Raw genomic sequence first — 21,404 nt, 5'->3', positions numbered from 1 at the left:
CAAAAATTTTACTAGTGTCAGGCTATTATTGGCAAGCAACTGCTGGCTAGTCAAATGACCCTTGGTTTTTCAAAATGAACTGGAAAATTTAGTATTTACAAAACAAGAGCATTTAAATATTCAGTCAAGTCGAAACATTAAAATTCGAACTCATTTCAAAGAGAATATTTCCCCAAATCAATGAACTAAAAGAAAGAAGTGAGATACTCCACACCCTATATATCATGAGTATTATTTAATTTCTCCCCTAAATCACTTGGTAGTGATTACGGTTCGTTTAACTGTGATGAGTAGAGACACGATTTTGTGGTAAATAAGAATTTGTAATTTCGTTATAAAAATATGCGCAAAGCGGGATAAAATCGATGAATAAAAATTCAATGTAAGAACACTATTTTCCTTGGTAATTACAGTTAGTTACCTTTTATTTGACCTTAATTTCCACTCATCATCATTACATGAGCTCATGTATGACTATATTAAACAATATTTGAGTTTTTAAAAACAACATTGACCATCCTCATTGAATAAAAGTATCATTAAAAAAAAAAAAAAAAAAAAAAAAAAAAAAAAAAAAACGCGCACAGAGAATATTAATAGGAAAAAAAAACTTTAGTGTTCACAGTTCACTTATGCAAATAACACGTAAGCATTGTTTTAAGGGTTTCTGGTGTTAAATTTGTTCTTTTCTCGGTAATATAAAGCAACTTCTTTTTGTCATTTTCGCTTTCATTCTGCTTTGCATACGAATCACGTTGCTTCCTGGCTAGACTAATATTACAAAATTTACACAACTACTTTTTTACGTGCATCAAAAACGTAGTAACCATGATCTTTAAATTCATGAGCTGTATCGAGACATTTAATTTTCGGCATTGTACCGGTTGCTTTGCCGTTCAGAAATACACGAGGCAAATCTGGGACCACACTCGTTGCAGCCAAAACAAACTGACAAGTAAAGGGTCCAAATGGATGAATCGAGTTGTGGGATGAGATATAGTGCGTCTGATGGAGGATGTGAAAATATGTGTATGTGCAAAGTTATAGCGGCTGAGCGCCATAAGAAACAGAGGGGGGAGGGGGTCAAGTTAGTGGGAGAAGGGCTACAGTGCTGGAAATTGGTATAAAGGCAGAGTGATATTTGAAAATAGAAGAAGGCAAGAATGCCGAGGATGGATAAAGATGATATATTTACAAAGTAACATTGTAGACTGCACAAAATCAAAGGCATATCGTTTGCTTATACCTCACTGGCACGCGTAGTTTATACAAAAATATAAATTAGACCATTTTCGGGTGGAAATTAGTATAAAGGCACCCATTGTCTTTGGCAAAAAATAAAAATACAGTGTACGTTACAGAAAGGAAAATAGATGTTCAGTACTTGATTGACCCTCCTTTCTTCTGAATGAGTTGGAATATACGCTTCAACATTGTGTTTATGAGATATGTTAATTGTTGCAGTGGAATAGCTGACCACTCTTCTTGTATCGAGTTTTTCAACTCAGCAACCGTCCCAAATTGCCGACCATTGCGATAAACATTGCGCGCAAGGATTCCCCAGAGGTTTTCTATCGGGTTAAGATCCGGGCTTCTCGCTGGCCACTCCATAACCTTGATGCCCTTACATTCAAACCACAGTCGGGTTGCTGCTGCCCTGTGAATAGCAGCGTTGTCCTGCTGGAAAATCAGGTTCTGATCGTCTAACTCATACATCCGCACCAATTCTATTTCTAACATCTCTATGTACGTAGATGAATTCATTTTGGTGTTGAGCCATGCAATGTTGGTTGTACCTTTAACACAAAACGCTGCCCAAATCATAGCACTTCCTCCACCAAAATTTCTGCTCATTTGCACTTGCTCCTCATTCCTAAGGTCATTCCAATAGTATTGAAAACCATCCGGACCATCTAAATTGAACTTCTCATCACTAAACACAACGTGATTCCATTCGGATGTACACCACATAAGTGTTTCCGCAAACTGGAATCGCACCTGCTTGTGCGTCGTACTAAAGGGGAGTGGTTTACACTTCCGTTTCTTGAATATAAGATGTGGATCTTGATTCAAAATTTGACGCACTCTTCTGGATGTGACAGGTAAGTTGCAAGCAGTAACAATTTGGGAAGATGACATATTTCCGGCCTTGCCTTGCGCACATTAATCGTTTCGCAGCCTCCAAAAGTTTTCTTGTTCTACCATACTTCCCGTTCTTTCCGTATTGTGAGTCCAATCGAACCTAATTATCAATTACACAACTAGAACGATTTAGCTGTTTTGCAATTTGCCGATTTGACAGGCCCATGTCCTTGTACGCACAGACACGTGCTTGTTCCTCACTCGACAACAATTTTCCATGAGGCATGGCCCACACAACAGCTCAAAGACGTTCGCACCCGCACTTCTCTTATCGCACTGTGTCAGCTGATTCTCAAAGTGGCATCAGGAGTAATACTGAACGTGTAGAGGGCGCCAAACAACAAGTAACCGTGGGTGCCTTTATACCAATTTCCACCCGATAATCGTCTCATTTCGCTTTTTGTGTAAACTATGCGTGCCAGTAACATATTAGCAAACGATATGCTTTTGATTGTGTACAGTCTACAATGTTACTTTGTAAATATATCATCTTTATCCATCCTCGGCATTCTTGCCTCCTTCTATTATCAAATGTCTCTCTGCCTTTATACTAATTTCCAGCACTGTATGCTATGTTGATGATTTATTGATTAATTTTTGAGTTTTACGTCCAGGTCAGCAGCGAGGCTATATGAGACGTGGACCTACTGATTAATGTGGAATCCGAACCACATGAGCTCCCTCCGGGAATTGAACCCGGGTCTCCCACGCCAAAGGTGCGCATGCTAACCGCTTAGCCACGAAGGAGCTCTGGCTATGCTATGTTATAGAAATACATAAAATAAAACTGTTGAATCGCAAAAATAGTGAGATAGACAATGCAAACGGTGGTAGTTTCATATATTGACAAAAGAAGAATGGACAGGGTAAATCACGAACCTCCGCCGCCATCTTAAAATCCGCCATTTTGGAATCTGTAATATATATATTTAAATAGAAAGGTAGCCATATCATGTAATGTATCAATTAGGACAGCACGTTCTCAAAAAGTCAATTATCAACTTTAGTGATCGTTATCTGTACTTATTTGGAAGATTTAGGATCATATTTATAAAAATCTAGGGGACTGATACATGTTGAAAGTTTGGACTATCACGAAAACACATGTAAGTTGATCATATTATCTACAAGTCAAGGAAACTGATAGTAAAATTTGATACCCAAGTTGTATACTATTACATTATTATTTATGACATTACTTCCAATTTACTTCATATAGCGCCGAATAGAACCGTTCCGGTCTGGAAGAACCGCTTCTGCTTCTTTTTCAGTTTTGGTTGAAAGTAATGTGGAGTATATATAGCTATCTTTTGTTACATGGAATGTAATCATTACATACTATACGTAAACCACTTTTTTTTTTTTCCACCACGTACTATATTTTTCACTCAACTTTCTTTGTCCATCTTCGTAAGTAATAGCAACATGGGACGAGCGTAGCATGTGATATTTGCATGAAAAGTGGACTACTGCAGTCGAATACAGCAATGAAATTGTATCGGAAAATAAGTTATCGGGTGATGGCTAGGGACACTAGGGACTTACTGCTGTAGTTTTGGGTTCAAATTAGTGAGAGGATCACTAGCTTCAACAGTGCACAGCATCACTAATTCTTGTACAATATTTCGCAAATCCTACAATCTACTTATTTTTGATCTTGGGATTACTTCTTGAACAGCTTAATTCATGTTTTCTCTCTTGCGTTCGGAAAATAAATAAATAAAATAAACTTCACCACTTAAGTTGAAATTTAGTAGATTTGTATGTCTTTTATCCTTTTCTTAGAACGATAATTGAACAGTGAATAATTTATGATGATTGTCAGTCCGCTATCATCATCTTATTCTTTCCTTTATCTTACAAATATCAATTCCAAGAAAAGGAAAAAACTGCATACAAATCTGAATTTCAATTTAAATAAAGTAAATATTTATAAGCGGTTCAAGAAATAATTCAGAAATTACACGAATAAGCAAACAGTAAAGTTTGGTGAAATATTGTAGAATATCCCAAGACGCACCAAAAAAGTCACAATATTTGCTCTCTCACAAATCTGTGTTGAAATGCATACACTGATATAGGATTTTCTCTAATTTGCGTTTATCTAACAACCATATATATCTTCTCAGTTTGAAGCTATTATTATTTATTATTCGTTGCTAGTGTCTAAAGTTAGCATTTCTGAACCCACTTTAGTAATAAAATCTTATTATTTTGACCCCGGAACACTGCTCACTGAACTTAAATTATTGCATTTATTAACAGATCGTGATGAATACTTGAAATGACTTAGTATATAATTCCTTATTCAAAACAAGTGGACATATGCTACAGCATTTCTGGAAATTCCTTTTTTAACGAAAGAAGGGGCCAATTTCTAATTTTTTTTCTCAGTATATAAAAATGATTTCGAATTTATCAATCTCATCATCAGGGGAAATGCATGAACCATTTGAAATGTATTTTGGAAGACAGCGCACTTGGCCCGATGTGCTTTCTATAAAATTTCCCTTTGAAGTGTATTTTAAGGGGCGGGGGGTTAAATTTTTCGCAAAGAATGCCATAAACGCATTCTTGCCGTGCGAAGAACAAAGGCAAAGGCTGACAGTGTGTAACTTAAAATAACAGGGTGTCTACTAAAATTCCAAAATGAAATTTCGTGACTTTCGTGACCTTTTCTCTACCAAACCAAGTAATTCCGTAACATTCTCAAGAGCGATTTTGGAAGCGAATTAGGCCGAATTTTCATGAATGCGATAGAAGCGCGCTTTGCTTGTGATTTGGTAGCTTCTAAAGCCGACCATACACAATTTTGGTGGCGAATTTTGACCTTTTATAGAGCAAAATTTTCCAGTCTGTACTTTTATTTGTACAGATTAAAAAAAATCGTGATCCGAAAGCTAAATTTCTTGACTTTCATGACCGATAGACAACCTGAATAATAAACATTGGAAGGGGATTCCTCACACCGAGATAAGCAAAAAAGACCCCATGAACATATGGCCATATTGGCAGAGTTTACGAGGTGCGAAAGCGTGAGAACAGTTCGAAGCGTTAGATACCGAAAACAGAGAGATGACAGTCTAGAAAGTCTAGAGGTGGCACTGGTGTTCAATACGTAGTTACTCGGTTCACATATACAGGTGGCACTTGTGTTACAACACAGGAGTGCAGTCACTGTGCTGCGAGTGGTGAACAGGACAAGTAACAGTGCTCGACTAAAATATGGTGCTGGTGAGTTATTCAAACCCCGAACAGGCCGACATGCTAATCATGTACGGGCTTGTCGTGCAGATAACAATGGTCGTGAACCAGCACAACTCTTATCAAGAGCGTCTTCCTAAAAGAAGCCAACTATCGTACAGGATGTTTGCAGCAATTTATCGGCGTATGTGTGAACAGGGATTGCACTACTGGACCACGTGAATGCTGGTCGACCCCGTCGTGCACCAACATCTGTTATGGACGAATGTGTGTTAGGAGCCAGATACGAGTTCGAGATAACTTGCCGTGAAAAGCATGTTAGTCACAACTGTGTGGCATGCGTTACATGAAAATGTCTTGTACCCATACCACCTGTAACGGATTTCTAATCAGTAAAGTCTTCTGCCAGTGGCGTGGTGTTTCATGCATCAGGACTGCTCACTGACGAGGCCACGTTTGGAAGGAATGGTATTGTGAACCTGCATAGCTCACACACGTGAGCAGACGCACATCCCCATGGTATGGTTGTCACTCATCAACACCAATTTGGACTCAATATATAGTGTGGTATTTTCCATGATCAACTGACCGGCCCATATGTTACCCCGAAAACTGGATGGAATTTAGTATTTGACTTCTTGCAGGATATATTGCCCGAATTACTGCAAAATGTTCCTCTAGCGATTCGCTGCAACATATGATTGGGCTCTCGTGCACTTCAGTCTGAATGCCCACTGGTAGTTCAACAACTTCCCAATACGGATGTGGCGGTCCAATGCATTGGCCTATCCGGTCTCTGAGTCCGAATCAATTGGATTTTTATCTGTGGGGATACATTAAAAGTAAGGTGTATACTACACTTGTCAACGATTTAAACGACTTTGAACAGTGTATCCATAACGCCTGTGCAACCGTTCGCCATGACCTAACTGTTTTCGAAGGGTTCACCAATCATGATCCAGCGCTGTTATGAACACTCCTGTCCATGCCAGACACGAATGTCCACTTGTCTCTCTCTCTGCATGTCGGTATCTACCGCTTCGAACTTACTGTTCCCACGTTTCGGCCCTCGCTAATGCTGCCAATATGCTATGTTTACAGGATCATTTTTTGCTTATCTCAGTGTCAGGAATCACCTCCCGACGTTTGTTACATTCAGTTAGACCCTGTATATACATCTCGTAACAGATTCTTTATAAGGCTTTTTTTCGAAGCAACATGACGACATACGTATAGTTCTCAAATAGTATTATTGTGTAAAACAATCATCAATACCGTCATGTAATTTTCATAAAGTAAGAAATATCAAATGATGATTTTTCTTCCCTTTATTGTTACGTACATTATATTTCTTTTTCCTCATACCGTCTACTTTTCTTGCAATGGTGATTATCAAAGGAATGAAATTATTTGAAATAAAACTACAGTTACTACACTATTGAGCGTTTTTCTCTTTGTTTCTTATTAGACAAATCTACCTGTGTCTGCAAACTAACTTTGCATAGCGGTCTCTTGATTTAACCGCTCTCGTGAAGCTTCTTTGAATATCATAGCGTCAACGTTTATCTGCTGCAGTCTTTTTATTTTAGCGGTATTCTCTGTTCTTATATAGCAGCGGTGATATTTACTTTAATAGTGCATAGTGACCTAATACTGACGATGTCCTGCTTTTGACGTTTCTAACGGAGCTCCCTCGTGGCTATATGGTTAACGGGAGCTCATATGGTTTGGATCCCACGTTAAGCTGTAATTCCACATCTCTCAGTTTCGCTGCTGAAAGGGACTAAACTTCCAATCCAATTCGAGGTTTCTGAATTGAACTTGGCTTTTGAACTGTCTGTCCTAATTTAATAGCGTTATTGCTTTGTAGTTTAGTTTACTTCTCCAAATTAACATGTTTGAGGTTCCTCTGAATTTCTTCACGCACAGAATTCGTTTTAGATCGATTCTGCGTGGTTAATGATTTTTTTTTCATTCTTTGTTCATAGGTTTATCTCACCTATTTAAAAACTTAGAGAATCTTTAGTATGTCAAAAATTGTAAGATAAACGACACATCAAACCAATTTGTGTATCTGTTCACATTCCAGTGATCTTGAAAGTTTAGCTCCTATCTTACCAAAAGCGAATTTCCATCTCTTCATTAAATTCTTTCATCATCCTCTTTGTAATTCAATATTCTATTCTCATATTCACCTCAATGAATCATTTTTCTAATGTTGAGTGAGTGAAGAAAATCATTTTGCAGTCTAGCTTTGTTACTCCTCTGCTGTTGAGCTAAACAAGAACACAGCACTAGCAACAAGTGCGCACGCTTGGATAATCTCTAATTGTCCTTTTTATATTAATTTGCGAACGCTGAATCCAAATAAATGATTTTTAAGGTTATCTTCCACTGGAGTCACATGACAAAAGATCTCAAAGTTGGAAACTTTGAACTACAGCTTATGAAATAGTTAAAGCGCTCACGCTTAGATATACTTCTAATTGCACCTTCCATATTCTTATATATATTCCGAAGTGTTTCTATATATATATATATATATATATATATATACACTTTTATTAAGGAAAAGAGTCTGTATACGAGTATTATACGATATGTATATTAAGTATGCTGTATATGATTTGTAGTATGACATTCAATGAATTTCTTCTTTATAATCAATAAAAAAACAGATGTATATACAAACTTAGAAGTATGTTTTCTCGTGACACTATAGACGGAAAGGTTTTAATATATGAGGAGTGATCAGAAAGCCTGCAGTGAAACGTGTACATATTATTTTATATAACCAATACAGCCAACAGATAGTACATACATTAGGTTATTTCTCGACAGTCTCCGTATCAGCTGAGGCACTTGTCGCATCGTGGGATGAGTTTGAAGATTCCTCCTGGTGAAAATCCCGTCCTTGCGTTCAGCCACCTTGTCACGAAGTGTTTGACCTTTTCGATTGAAGCGAAGCGACGACCTTCTAGGTGCTCCTTCAACTGCGGGAACAGGTGAAAGTCACTTGAAGCGAGGTCCGGACTGTAGGGAAGGTGGTCGATTATGTCCTAGCGAAACTGCTTCAACAGCGTGGTGGTCTTCTGGTTTGTGTGCGCGCGCGCATTGTCGTGGAGAAGACGACGCCTTCGGTGACCACTCTCGACATGCTGACGAGACACTACAGTCTCTCAGGAAACCTCTAGTAGCTGCCGGTGTGAGCTGTCTTCTTCGCAAGTCTGTTTCCAAATTAGTCGCCATGTGTGTTTACATACAACTAGCGTCGTACGTGGCGGAGTGGCTGAAACTTTCCACAGTAGCCAACTCCATGTATTAAAATTATTCACACACTTCTCATTCCTCTATAACAGACGAAACTCCAGAAATATCGGCCTTGCAACCTTAGTTGCTGATCCTCCGTAGTTTTTTTTTCTTCAGAGTTCTCAAATTAGTATTAAAAAGTAGATTTAAAAAAGTATCCAAGCGTGGGCACTTTCTACTCGTCAAATGATCTGATGTTCTTTATTTTAGGTAAAATTCATTTGTCATTTTTTTTTTTTTAACTATATTACGACAGTTCTTAAATACTCTTTCTATTACCAAAATCTACGCATGTGCCATCTAATTTTAATGTATCCAATAACCCATCTGTCTGAATAATAATAGTAATAAAAGAGGCACTAAATTACACGTTTATATTCATCAAGATATAATACCAGCCTTCAGCCAGCCGTGAATTTTGTCTCTGAGACTCCAGCATTTGTTTGGCCTACGGCCTCGCATCTCATATTTCAACCTTTGCTTCTGTTCTTCGCACGGCAAGAAGACATTTACGGCATTACTCTTTGCGAAAAGTTTAAATCCCTTGTACCCTTATAATATGCATTACAATCGAAGTGAAATAATAAAAGTGTGTCGGCCCAAGTGCTGTGTGTGTGTGTTAAAAATGCGTTTCAAATGGTTCACTCGTTTCCCATGATGAGACTGATAACCCCTGTCATTTTTACATATCGAAAAAAGAAATTTTCCACTTTCTACCGTTGAAAATGGAATTTCCAGAAACGCTGTGGTATATGCCTACTTGCTATGAATAAGGAGTTTGTATTCCAAGTTCCATACTCCTAATATGTCTGATCTCAAGGGTTTCGAAATATAGTCACATTATTAGAACAAATACAACCCCCACCTTCTGTGTCCTTTCCAGCCAGAGTTACTCCACTTTTCTCCGAGAAGACGTAAAAATTTTCATTCGAATGGTCTTGGCAAAACTTGTGAGGAGGGAGGAAAAAAAAATGGTTTCAAGTAGCCGCATTGATTTTCGTTCTGGATTGAAGAGAGGAATGGAAGTTCCATCCATGACGATCACACTCGAATTGTCCATTGACTGCACAAGTTGTTAGAAGACAATCCACAATTGCTACATGAGCGCCTTCCATTCTTCAATCAACTATCTATTGACCCAGCGTGAACGGACTTTCCATATCTGTCGAGTGACATGTCAACATATTCAGCGGCGTCACGAGAAATCCAACATGGTTAGATGTACGTATCTTCAAGAATATGGCTTCCATGATTAAAACCTCAACTCGTGTGATGTTTCATGCGATGATGGTATTCACACTGACAAAATTCCGGTAAATTTACACCTGCTGTTTAACTCAAGAACCCACGTCTGAACGGTATTGTCCAACGGTAATGTCCCACAATCGTCTTTCAACTGAGAAGAATTTCGACAACTTTTCCATCACGTGATGGCAAAACTATCACGGCACATTATGCCTCCACAATAAGTAAAGTCAATAGTTTCAGGGCAATGCAAAACAACATTCACGTTTGTTCGCCGATTTATGTCTAAAATAGATTTGCTCAATTATATTTATTTACTTTCACGTTTTTAAAACTGAGCAAACCAGCAGGTAATTTTAGCACGCACCTCTTAACTTCGACAGAGTGAGATTCTTATAAGGAACTAAAAACGTTAGATATTCTATCAAAGGCTTTAGTCTGAAACTCTTACAACGATTAACAGAAAAAGCACAAAATATTTATACCAGCTATATCACAAGGGAAAGTATTTTTCAAATATCACTTCGTTGTTTATATACAGTTCCATTCTCACAAAAAGTTTCCTTTCTTAGTCTTTCCTTTCAGAAGCATGTATCTTTCCAAATATTTCAGAGATAGTTAAGGTATTGAGAACAAAAACAGAGAATTACATCTGTTATAAAATATTAAAAATTTATGAATACTTCTTTCTGACTAGATTATGCGACATTGGTGACTGATAGCTGATCAGTGTTGACTAGTAGTGTACATACAAACAATCTTTTCGCTCCCCTTACAGATTTAAATCTTCGTCAGTCTCAAAAGAAATACACATCCTTTATGAAAATAAAGAATTCATTAAATATATCTTCCAAATTATTTTATTATTTCAATACTGGTAATTATTAAATTCTCAAAGAAGCCACACTACGTTTCAAACAGATTTGGGAGTTTTTTTTTTTTAAATTAGAAACCTCAACAACACGGATGGTTGGAAAGCCCCAAATTTCGTTAAAACCGAATAAATTTCATGAAGGTTATGGAGGAACTGCCACACAAATGCATGTCAAATGATAATTCGCTTTAACTATATCTTAAAGGTCTAAAAGATTTCCATTAGAAGTGTTTTCATGACTGTAGTAAAGCTTCAATTCCCCGTTTAAGAATGAAAAAGATTAAAATAGAATGTTTTTACTACTTACCCTGCAATATTTTGTAATTTTGTAGATTCTAATTGTCGTGCTGCTTCTTCCGTTCGTTTTAACAATAGCACCTTTTGACTTAAATTACGAAAGTGCATTTCTTGTAACATAGATGACCGTTTTTTCGAATTTTCACTCCTGGACTGTAAAAAGACAAAACAAAATAGTTAATTTCAGTAAGAAATCAAAACATGGGTAAGGTAAAAGTTTACAGGATCTTCTAGAAACATCAAAGTAATTTTTTGCAATTTAGTATGAGCTTTGTACTTTACGGTTCTTTTCCAAAAAGGAAATAAGGAATATGACACAAATAACTATAATTGTATTCTGCGAAAAATATGTTGAGTGACTATTTGAAACTTTAATTTGCGTAAGCACTAAAATAAGTAAACAATTAACTTAAAAATAAGATCAGGTTTTTGGCGCTCTTCGTAAGGTAAGGTTGAGTTTTTACGGATATTACCCCTACTAATACGCAATAATTCACTATAATCAGTAAGTCACATTGTTCATGTGGCGGTAAATAAATAGAAACATCACTTAAATATTAAATCGCACCCAGTGCTTTACGTCCTAGTTCTACTTGTTCATTCTATCCCGCAAACACTACTTTAGTTGATCGCATCCAAGATCTATATTGGACGGTTTTTGACATTTAAGCCGTGGCTTTGTTCACTAGGGAAGTTATTCCCACTATGATCGAATCACTTTATACACATAATTTGCAGTCCCCCCTAACGGCGGACATTTTGAAATGTGATTGGTGCAAACTGTTGTCAGACCACATATGCTTCATATACTATAAGCATATTAAATTCCTTTTCTCTTATTGCTGTTGTTTTTTTTTCTTTCTTTCTTTCTTTCTTTGTAACGGTATTTATAGCTAGACTAGGTGTTTTACTTCTAATATTAGGTTAGAAATGTGGATTGTAGTGCTGCAAAACATACGCACACGCATTTTTTAATGCTAATAGTTTTGAAAAAATATAAATGCAATGTAGTAACGTAAGTAAAATAATACAAACTTTAAGTGATACTTCAACCTACAATGAAACTAAGTGTTATATTTTATCCAATTCGTAGATAGTATACAGTGCTCAGAATTTGTCCCTAAAAATGCAGTATATACCTGTCGTACTGTACGTCCTCCTTGCAGGTCTAGTGGAAGTTCGGTTCCCGGTGGGATTATAAATACTGAAAACCATAAAAATCTTAACCCACTATGGACGACATAAAGCGACTCCCGTAAACTGCGCCAATATGACGTTCTAAAACTTAAAACAACTAAAATATTAAAATTGTTGAAGATGTTTGATCAAAACTTAAACAGTCTTGAAAAACATACGAGGCGCATCCAGACAGTAACTTTCCCACGCGTCCCATACCTAGGAAACCGCATGTTTCACGAAGCGACTGAGTACACGTGAGAGAGTAAGGTCCTAGCATGGCGCATGCGTCAGCGGGACTTCTCTAGTGCTCTCAGTAGAGTCGTGGCAGTAGTTGAAGATGGACGTTTCTATGCCAGCTCCCGCCCCGTGTGAAGTGCGAGTAGTAATGAAGATTTTGAATGCACAGGGCACAGCGTCAATTGAAATCTATCGTCAGCTGTGCCAAGTCTATGGGCCTAACGTTATGAGCAAGCAGATGGTGCGTTGCTGGTATAGACAATTTGCAGCAGGACGCCAAAATGTGCACGATGAACGCATCGTGCAGAATCGTCGCATCACAATAAAGGAACTCAGCAGTCAGTGCCCGCAATTTCCCGCTCCTTATTGCACACCATGGTCACAGAGCGCCTGTTGTTCAAGAAGCTGTGGGGTGCCGAAGCAACTGACTCCAGAACACAAAGCAAGGCGCATGGGGTCTGCATTCATATTTTTGCAACGATGCAGTTGACGATGAATTTCAATCGGCGCTATGCCCTGGGCATTCAAAAACTTCGTTACTGCTCGCATTTCACACGCGGCGGGAGCTGGAACAGGAACATCCATCTTCAATTACTGCCACGACGCTACTGACAGCACTAGGGAAGTTCCGCTGGCGCATGTGCCATGCTAGGACCTTACTCTCTCACGTGCACACAGTCGCTTCCCGCAACATACGATTTCCTAGTTACGGGACGCGTGGAAAGTTACATTCTGGATGCGCCTCGTAATTTAGTTCTTATAGTATGACAAAGCAAGTTGCTCTAAGTTATTCTTGGTGGCTAGGTTACATTTAGTTATATCTCCGTATGTTTTACGACACACTGCATGACAATTTCAAGGGGAAAAAACACATCTCAATCCCTTTCTGTATTTTTCCTAATACTGTATAACCAATATTCGCTACATAAATATTCTAAACAAAGTGGTCTGCCAATACCACGAACGCAGGGACTAATATCTTTTTATATCCAAAGATGAACTGCAAAAATCTTTCGTTCACGTTCATTATCTACATTTATATATAAAGGGTGATTCTTTATAGGGTTTACAACTTCAATCATTATTATGAAAATTTTTGAGGAACATGCAATGTTTTGTAGATGGAACTGCCTGTAAAAGCCTGTCAGATTTTGATAGGCACTATACAGGCGCCTGTTTCGGCGAAAACACATGTAAAGAAAATATTACAAGCACATTGTCTTCAGGTGATATGCATGTCGAAAAAGTATTCAACTTCTGTTGGAAATTTCGCACGGAAACACGCGTTGTACAGAGCCTGTACATTAAAATGAGAACATGCAAAGTACGTAGTCACTCACATGCAAGTAAATGGAGGGAATATGTGCATGTAAAGTACCTTGAATGGACTGTTAATAACATTCGCAATACAGTAAGAATGAAAAATACAAGAAAGGTGCCTGTTTATCAACATGTAATATACATGTGACACTCGCATTAAATGTAAATACCATGTATTAGCGTATAGCATGGAAAACGCATGATGTAGAATATGTTATTTTACATTTATCATTTTCGTGTACATGCGAAGTGTGTAACTCCCGTACATGTAGTGTACAGGCAATGCACATTCATGTCCAAAATTATTGTCGCATGTCTATTAATATGTTGCTGTAGGAATATAATTTGATTACGAATTTGCCTGGTATTTCTTAAAATGTTAGTATGTGTATAATCGGCAAAGACACGTATGTGGCAAACCATGTCAAAAGAGCAGTCAATAAGAACAATAAAACGAAAATAAAATTTTCTTGTCCATTTAGCAACATTTTATTTTACTCATTATAATTTTTGTTATTTGTAATTCTTTTCCTATGAAATTTACCATAAATATACAATTCACATAGTATCAGTCTTGTAAGTACTCTGCAAAATCATTATCAAATTATATTCTTACAAGGAAACAGTTATAGATATGCGACAATCATTTTGGACATGAGTGTACAGGTGAACGGGAACATGCAATGATCATGATTGCCAATAAATGGACTAAACAGATACGTGTGGTGAACAAGGTGGATTGGAGCTAAACATTCACATTATAGGCATAGCAGACATGCAATATTTAGGCACAAGTTTCCAATTCGACATTCGCTATGCAAGGTCCTGACTAGTGTAAAATTTGAATCAGTCAGTAAATATTTTTTTTTGGGTTTCTTTCCGGAAAAATTGGGAAAATAACAAAAATCTTTGTTATAGGTTAATTTGACTAGTAATGAAACCGTTCTTTTTCGAACGCGTGAAAAATATAAGTTCAGAAATTTCAATATTGCGAATATTTAAAAGAGAAACACGCGAAAATAAAACTGTTGTAATTATTCTTGAAAATTTATAGTCTGCACTCATTTCCTTTATTTGCTTTCTAGTCGTTTATTCGTGGTTATTCATTAATTAATGCAGAATCTATACAGTTGCATACACATGTACTACCATGAAACGTTTCTGTTGCAACAAGTAGGGCTCTTGAATGAAACTGAGTTCTTAATGTGCTCTGTGATCTTTTGTTAATTTTAACGAAATTACTTCTTAAAAAGAGAGAGTAGTAGGCAAATTTCACTAATACACACTGTAAAGAAAAAATAGCGGCACTTGCTCGGGTATGGTTTTCGCAACATACTTTAATCAATATGATTTTTTACATGAATTCCTGATAATATTACAATGCATATTCCTAATAAGCAGTTCATTCTTAATACTTGCGTCAGAGTTTCAGGCTTTTGACATCAATTTAATGAAAAATGCATATATAAGTAGCTATCTGTGTTTTGAGCAAAATCCTTTATAGGAAGAGCTATATATAAAACTGAAAAAGCTCAACAACAATAGCAGAAAACAAGAAATGGAATTTCTTAAGGGTAAGACATATTGTGTGCAAACATCGGGAAGTACCATACACCAAACTAGTATTTTGTATGTGCACCATGGGCTTTCTGCAGTGCAGCGAATCATCGGAGCCCTTTGAAACAAGGCTATTGCAAAATGCAACTTCGATTTCACGGAACAACACCCAGATTATCTGTTCCTTAAATTCCATTCTATTTGAGATAGTTGTCTATTGAATCTTCTGCTCGTATTGATCAACAAATTTTCAACTGGATTCATGTCAGGTGAGTTTGTAGGCCACATGAGTCTCTAAATAGTCATATTCTCGAACCACGTATTAACGAGTTTCGCTCGGTGACATGAAGCATTATCGTCCTGGAAAAGGAAGTAGTCCAAATTTTCTTCAGAAAAGTCATCTTTAGCTGTTGTAAGAACTTAACGTACCAGAATTTGAAGATATTTTCGTGCATCAAACGATCCTTCACATATATCCGTCGTTCTGACGTCTTTAACGGTGAACCAAGCCCATACCATCACTCAGTAACTGAATATTTGCATCTCTCAAACAAAATCCTTGTCAAGTTCCTTGCTTGTTCGTATGCACAACTTCCCACCACCATCGTTTCCCGCTATTCTAAACTTCTTTTCAACGAAGAAAACGACGTGCTTGCCGTTGTCATAAGTCCAAGTTGCTTATCGACTCTCAAAACTACATGTTGAAGTCCTCTGTGTTTTGTCAATTTCGACTTTCTACGCCGTTTCTTCTTTGTAATATCCTCTTCATACAGTCAAGACAATACAGTTGTACGAGTAACTGCAGTTCCAAGATCATGTCAAACTACACAAGGGATTTTTGGGGAAATCACTCCTTAAATCTGCAGTGCTATTGATTTCATTTATCAATCTGCTCTGGGTGATGCTTTCTTTTTTCTTTCACACTGTTGACGAAGGGACGATCTGTTATGCTGTTTCCACTTGCGAATTACTCTTCCTGCCGTAGAATGATGGATTTTCAGTATTCCATCTATTCCCTTAGAGATTTGTCTTAGCTGCGCAAAGCAAGAATTATGTCTTGTTCACATGGCAACAAGTCACATTTCTTACCCATCTTGTTTACAGTTCACATGTAGCAACAATATCACACACAAACAACGCTACACAACAACAATTTTGCCACTTGACACTGTCCAAACAATGAGAAAGCAAAGAACAATCATAAAATGCTATTTACCTCAGCCTACACATCACAAATGCAATGCAGAATTCTCACTACAATAATTTACGAGACGCACTCAGTGCCATCTAGCGAAAATATTACTGATACACAAACAATTGGCAAGCGATGTCGTACACCACAGGTGTCACAGATAACGCAAATGACCTATCCCACTCTTCATTTCCTTCTATTCCTCTTCTAACGGGCTGCAAATATGGTTTTCTGTGTAAGTTAGCTTGAGAATTGAGGTGTCGCTACTTTTTCTTTACAGAGTGTACTTATGCACTAAAACATATAATTACTATTATTTAATATTCTAATATAGACTTTATATAAACTTTATGTACAAAATTTTGTATGTAAACAAATACCTGTTTCCTAACGCGACACCACCAGATCAATCTCGATAAAATTTTCAACATAGATGAGGTAATGGTTTTTATCATTTCACCTGGGATGGTTTGCTGATATTAATGTCGAATCAATGGTTTTCGGGGTCGCAGAGGTGAACAGTGACACATTTTCGATGCCGTTGAATTTCAAATTCATCCCCGCAAATTGGGGGAGGGGGATATATATATATAAATTATGGAAAATGATCGACATTAGTGTCGAATCTATAGTTTTCAGGTCAGCTGATGAATAGTGACACTTTTAATGCCATTTAAATCCAAATTCAGCCCCATTAGTACTCCTAAAGGGGGAGGGTGACATGTAAAAGTAGTTGAAAATGACCGATATTGGTGTCGAATTCCTAGTTTTTGGGTCCCTAAGTTCATTGGTGACAGTTTTGGTGCCCTTTATGTTTAAAATGAAACTTATTCTTCCCGTGCGAAGAACGGGTATTCTGCTAGTCGAGCTGTTCGAAGAATATACAAATAATAAAAAGTTTTTTTTTTTTTTTTACCAGAAATCAGAAAACTAAAAAGTAAAATTAAAAGCTGTTGCTTTAAGTATTTTTCCTGCTAGCGAAATACATTATATATATGCCGCAGCAAATAAGATTAACACCAGGCGAAGAAATAGTTTTTAAATTATATTTTCCGGTTTTTGCCAATATTTCCGAACAATTTTTTTTTCTAATGGGTTCAAAATTTCGGAAAATTTACACAGCACAAGGAAGATCCGTATCTCCAAAAAATATATTTTTGATTTTAACATATCGGTATTAACTAAAATGATTCTGGCTCCGATATTTTAACACTTCACTGCCATGAAGTGGGAACTTCATAAGACAGCTTAAGATAATTAAAATGCATCTATATTAATTAATCTAACTAGCATTATATTTTAGTATAAGTACTTTTTGTAGCCATAATTCCATTCTACCACGGTGCTAACTTTAAAGGGGTGGTGCAGATATATTTGTTGCTACAAATTTTCCCTATTCTAATACAAAAAACATAAGTACTCAATGATCTTAACAGTAAACTAGTAAATATAAAATGGTTTTCAAAGTATAATGTAGTCAAATATTCGAAAATTTCAATTTTTCCCAATTTTTCCATTTTTTCCAAGCTCAGGGAAAAAACTAAAAAACTTTCTTTTTTTTACCCAAAATTTCCGTTTTCTTTTAGGCCTTCACAACACTAGTCCTGACACATATATAATACATGGGATTACATCTGAATACATTGCCTGTATTATCTCCGTGTACATGCGAAGTGTGAACCCACCTATATGCAATTTACAGGTAATGTGCAGGTAAACGGAAAATGCAATGATCATGATTGTCAATAAATGGGTTAAACAGGTGCATGCATTGAACAAGATTGATTGGAGTGAATCATTAATGTTACAGGTGTAGGAAACATGTAATATTCAGGCACCAAATCTCCAGTTTGTCATGCACATATGCAAGGTTCTGACACATGTATAATACATTGGAATAGAATCGGACACATTGCCTGTAACATGAAAAGTGTTAACTCACCTACATGCAGTATACAGGCAATGTGTCATGGGAACATGCAGTATACAGATGAATTGGAACATGCAATGATCATGACTGCTAATAAATAGATTAAACAGATACGTGTAGTGAGTAAATAGCTTAAACAGGTAAATGCGATGGACAAGGTTGATTAGAGTGGAACATTCACGTTACAAGCGTAGGGAACATGCAATATCCAGACAAAGTCTCCACTTTGACATGCACATATGCAAGGTGTTGACATATACAGAGGCGTGCGCAGACCCTTGGATTAGATGGATCAAACAGTAGTATTACTCCTTAAAGTATGCAGCCTACATTCTAGTAATCCACCTGTAACATACGTTTCCCACATATGTCACAGGTAGAAGTAATTCACCTGTAACACGCAGGTCTCGTGCATATTACATGTACATGTGATCAACGTTTAACATGCATGTGATCTATACAATACATATCCAATTCATGAACGGGCAAATTGCATGTTACATGTGGCTCCATGTACTCCCATGCGCAAAAAAAATTGCGCGTATACTGTAACTCAAGATTATTCGCTTTTATTCCATTTTCCTTACGTTTATGGGTAAAATTCAGTTATTAGTATGTGGAGATAATAGAAAGCAATTCATCTAAGGAGATATTTCCAAAATATATAATAAAATAATAAAAATATAAGCAAAAAACAAAATTATGCTCGGTTTTGTGTATACTGGCAACGATGATTTCTAGGGATTTTTTCAGTAGCAGATCACAATTGCGGAGGGAATTCAGTAGGGGAATCGAGAAATTGGATTAAGGAACTGATAGTGGACTAAAATGTTGCATTTATTGGTTAAAACCTAGTGTGTAGATTGCCTGCCAAATATAAATTAGCTTCTGTAACTAAGATGTCGTACGAAAATATAGAATTAAACAGAAAAACTCTTATCTTAAGGTTCGAAGCGATACGCACCATGGTTATGAAGATTATTTCTTTAAAAAAGAGCCAACACAACGTGGCCTCCGTGGTTAGGTGGATAGAGTGGCGGAGTCGTAGTTATTTTATTATTTTGACACCACATCGAATCCCATCCCATCTTACAAAACATTATAGGAAGTGTATAATTTTGATGTTAATAAGAACCGAAACAATATAATAAGGAAATAATGTATTGGTAGTATCCTTTAATCGACGTATTTATTCAGTATTAGAATACGTGTACTATTGGAAACAGTTATTGTTTTCAGTTTATAGTCTTGCATGTTACTTCCCGTTCTTGAACAGCAGACAACTCACTTCGGGTTTGTGTGTCAGGAAGAACATACGCGACCTTGAAAGTCTGTCCAGTCTTACCCCTTGTTACATCGACCTGATGTTAAATGATCGTTTGTGTGTGTGTGTGTGTGCTTGTTTTTTTGGTTTTTAGAGTATTGACTCTCTCTCTCTTTTTTTTTTTTCATATCCACAAGTGCAAGAAGGCTTTCGTTGAACGTAACTAAATTATACAGATCTATGTATACGGAACACGAATATTTCCAAATATAGAATGAATATGAACGATAATCATACCATATTTCTACATTATGTAGTAGCATGAAAAACTGATATTAAAATGATATAACAAACAGGCATAAGCTTTTTTTTTCTAGCATGGCAACACATTAAACGTAACTCATTAAATTTTGGGAATTACAAATTATCACCTTACGTGTCGTTGTATTTCTATTCTTTTTCACGTTCAAGCGACGAAAGAAGAAATTGTAGTAATAGTGATAAAAATCGAATTCGAGATTTCAATGAATTCAAGTTTCACGCCCCCACATATCGAAAAAGTGATTTTGATGTCTGTCCATCTGTTCGTTTGTCGGTTCGTCATGCTTTTACATGCATTCAAATAGAGGCCATACTGTTCGACGTATCTGGACCTAAGTCTAGACATGAAGTTTTTATAACACATTATCGTTTCGAATTCTATATTCTCCGACACAAAAATAAGGGTAGTTTACTGAAGGATGAAAATTTAAAATAATTAAATTGTTTCAAAAATAGCTGTAAAGATTTTGCTTATTTTTTTACAAATATAGTTTGAATCATTGCTCTGAAAAAATACGTAAGATGTAATTTAATGTATGGGATGCGTTTTCTCGAACAATTTTCTCAATCATATTTTATAAATAAATGTATCATTAATAACCTAACAATATGACACAACTCGTTCGTCCTGTAAACATTCAGAAGGGTAGTTTAGCCTACTCTTCGACGATTTCCCCATTAGCGCCTGACCCAATTTTGTTCATATTTCATAAATAAATGTCACATAAATAACCTAACGATACGGCATAATTCCATCATCCTAAAAAGCTAGAAGTGGTATAATACTTTTCGGAGTAAGATTTACCCTACGATTTTGTGGAGAACGACTCAGGCAATTTTGTTCGTATTTCATAAATAGCATAACTCGTTTGTCCTGAAAAGATACACAAGGGATATTTTATTCTTGGGGATGACTTTTTTGACGATTTCTCAGAAAGTACTCGGACGCTTTTGCTCATAGTTCACATACAATTATTTCCTTAATAATTCTAATATATGGCATAAGTTATTTCTAACAGAAATATGACCAATGGGTACTTTACTTTTGGACATAAGTTGCTTCGAACAAAGTTTTCCAAAAACACATTATTTTATTCGCATTTCCCAAATAAATGTTTCAGTAATAGCTGCAGCCTAACACGAGTCAGTTTAAGAAATTCGAGCGAGAAAATTCAGTGCGTTTCATCCGTACCCATTCTTAAATATATTTTTAAATGTTACACCTAATCACAATTTTCCTAACAAAATCGAAACTTCTATTTAAATGTGCCTTGTTGTTGCCAAATGGTTCAAGTCCATTGGTTCTGGATTTTATTCCCGGTGAGAGCTAGTG

General features: G+C 36.6%; 1 protein-coding gene across 5 annotated transcripts in view; it reads right to left on the bottom strand.

Moving 5' to 3' along the window:
- Fmr1 (synaptic functional regulator FMR1) overlaps positions 1 to 21,404 on the bottom strand; it is a 242,821-nt gene that overhangs the window by 149,521 nt on the left and 71,896 nt on the right. For all 5 annotated transcript variants that reach the window (XM_081756090.1, XM_081756095.1, XM_081756093.1 and 2 more), the window contains exon 6: positions 11,082 to 11,224. In XM_081756090.1, the coding sequence (XP_081612216.1) occupies positions 11,082 to 11,224 (143 nt within the window). The remainder of the gene's footprint in view (positions 1 to 11,081; positions 11,225 to 21,404) is intronic.

The sequence above is a fragment of the Thermobia domestica genome, chromosome 4, assembly GCF_964235325.1.
Source record: "Thermobia domestica chromosome 4, izTheDome1.hap1.1, whole genome shotgun sequence".
Lineage (NCBI taxonomy): Eukaryota > Metazoa > Arthropoda > Insecta > Zygentoma > Lepismatidae > Thermobia > Thermobia domestica.
This window is presented reverse-complemented; position numbering and strand designations above follow the sequence as displayed.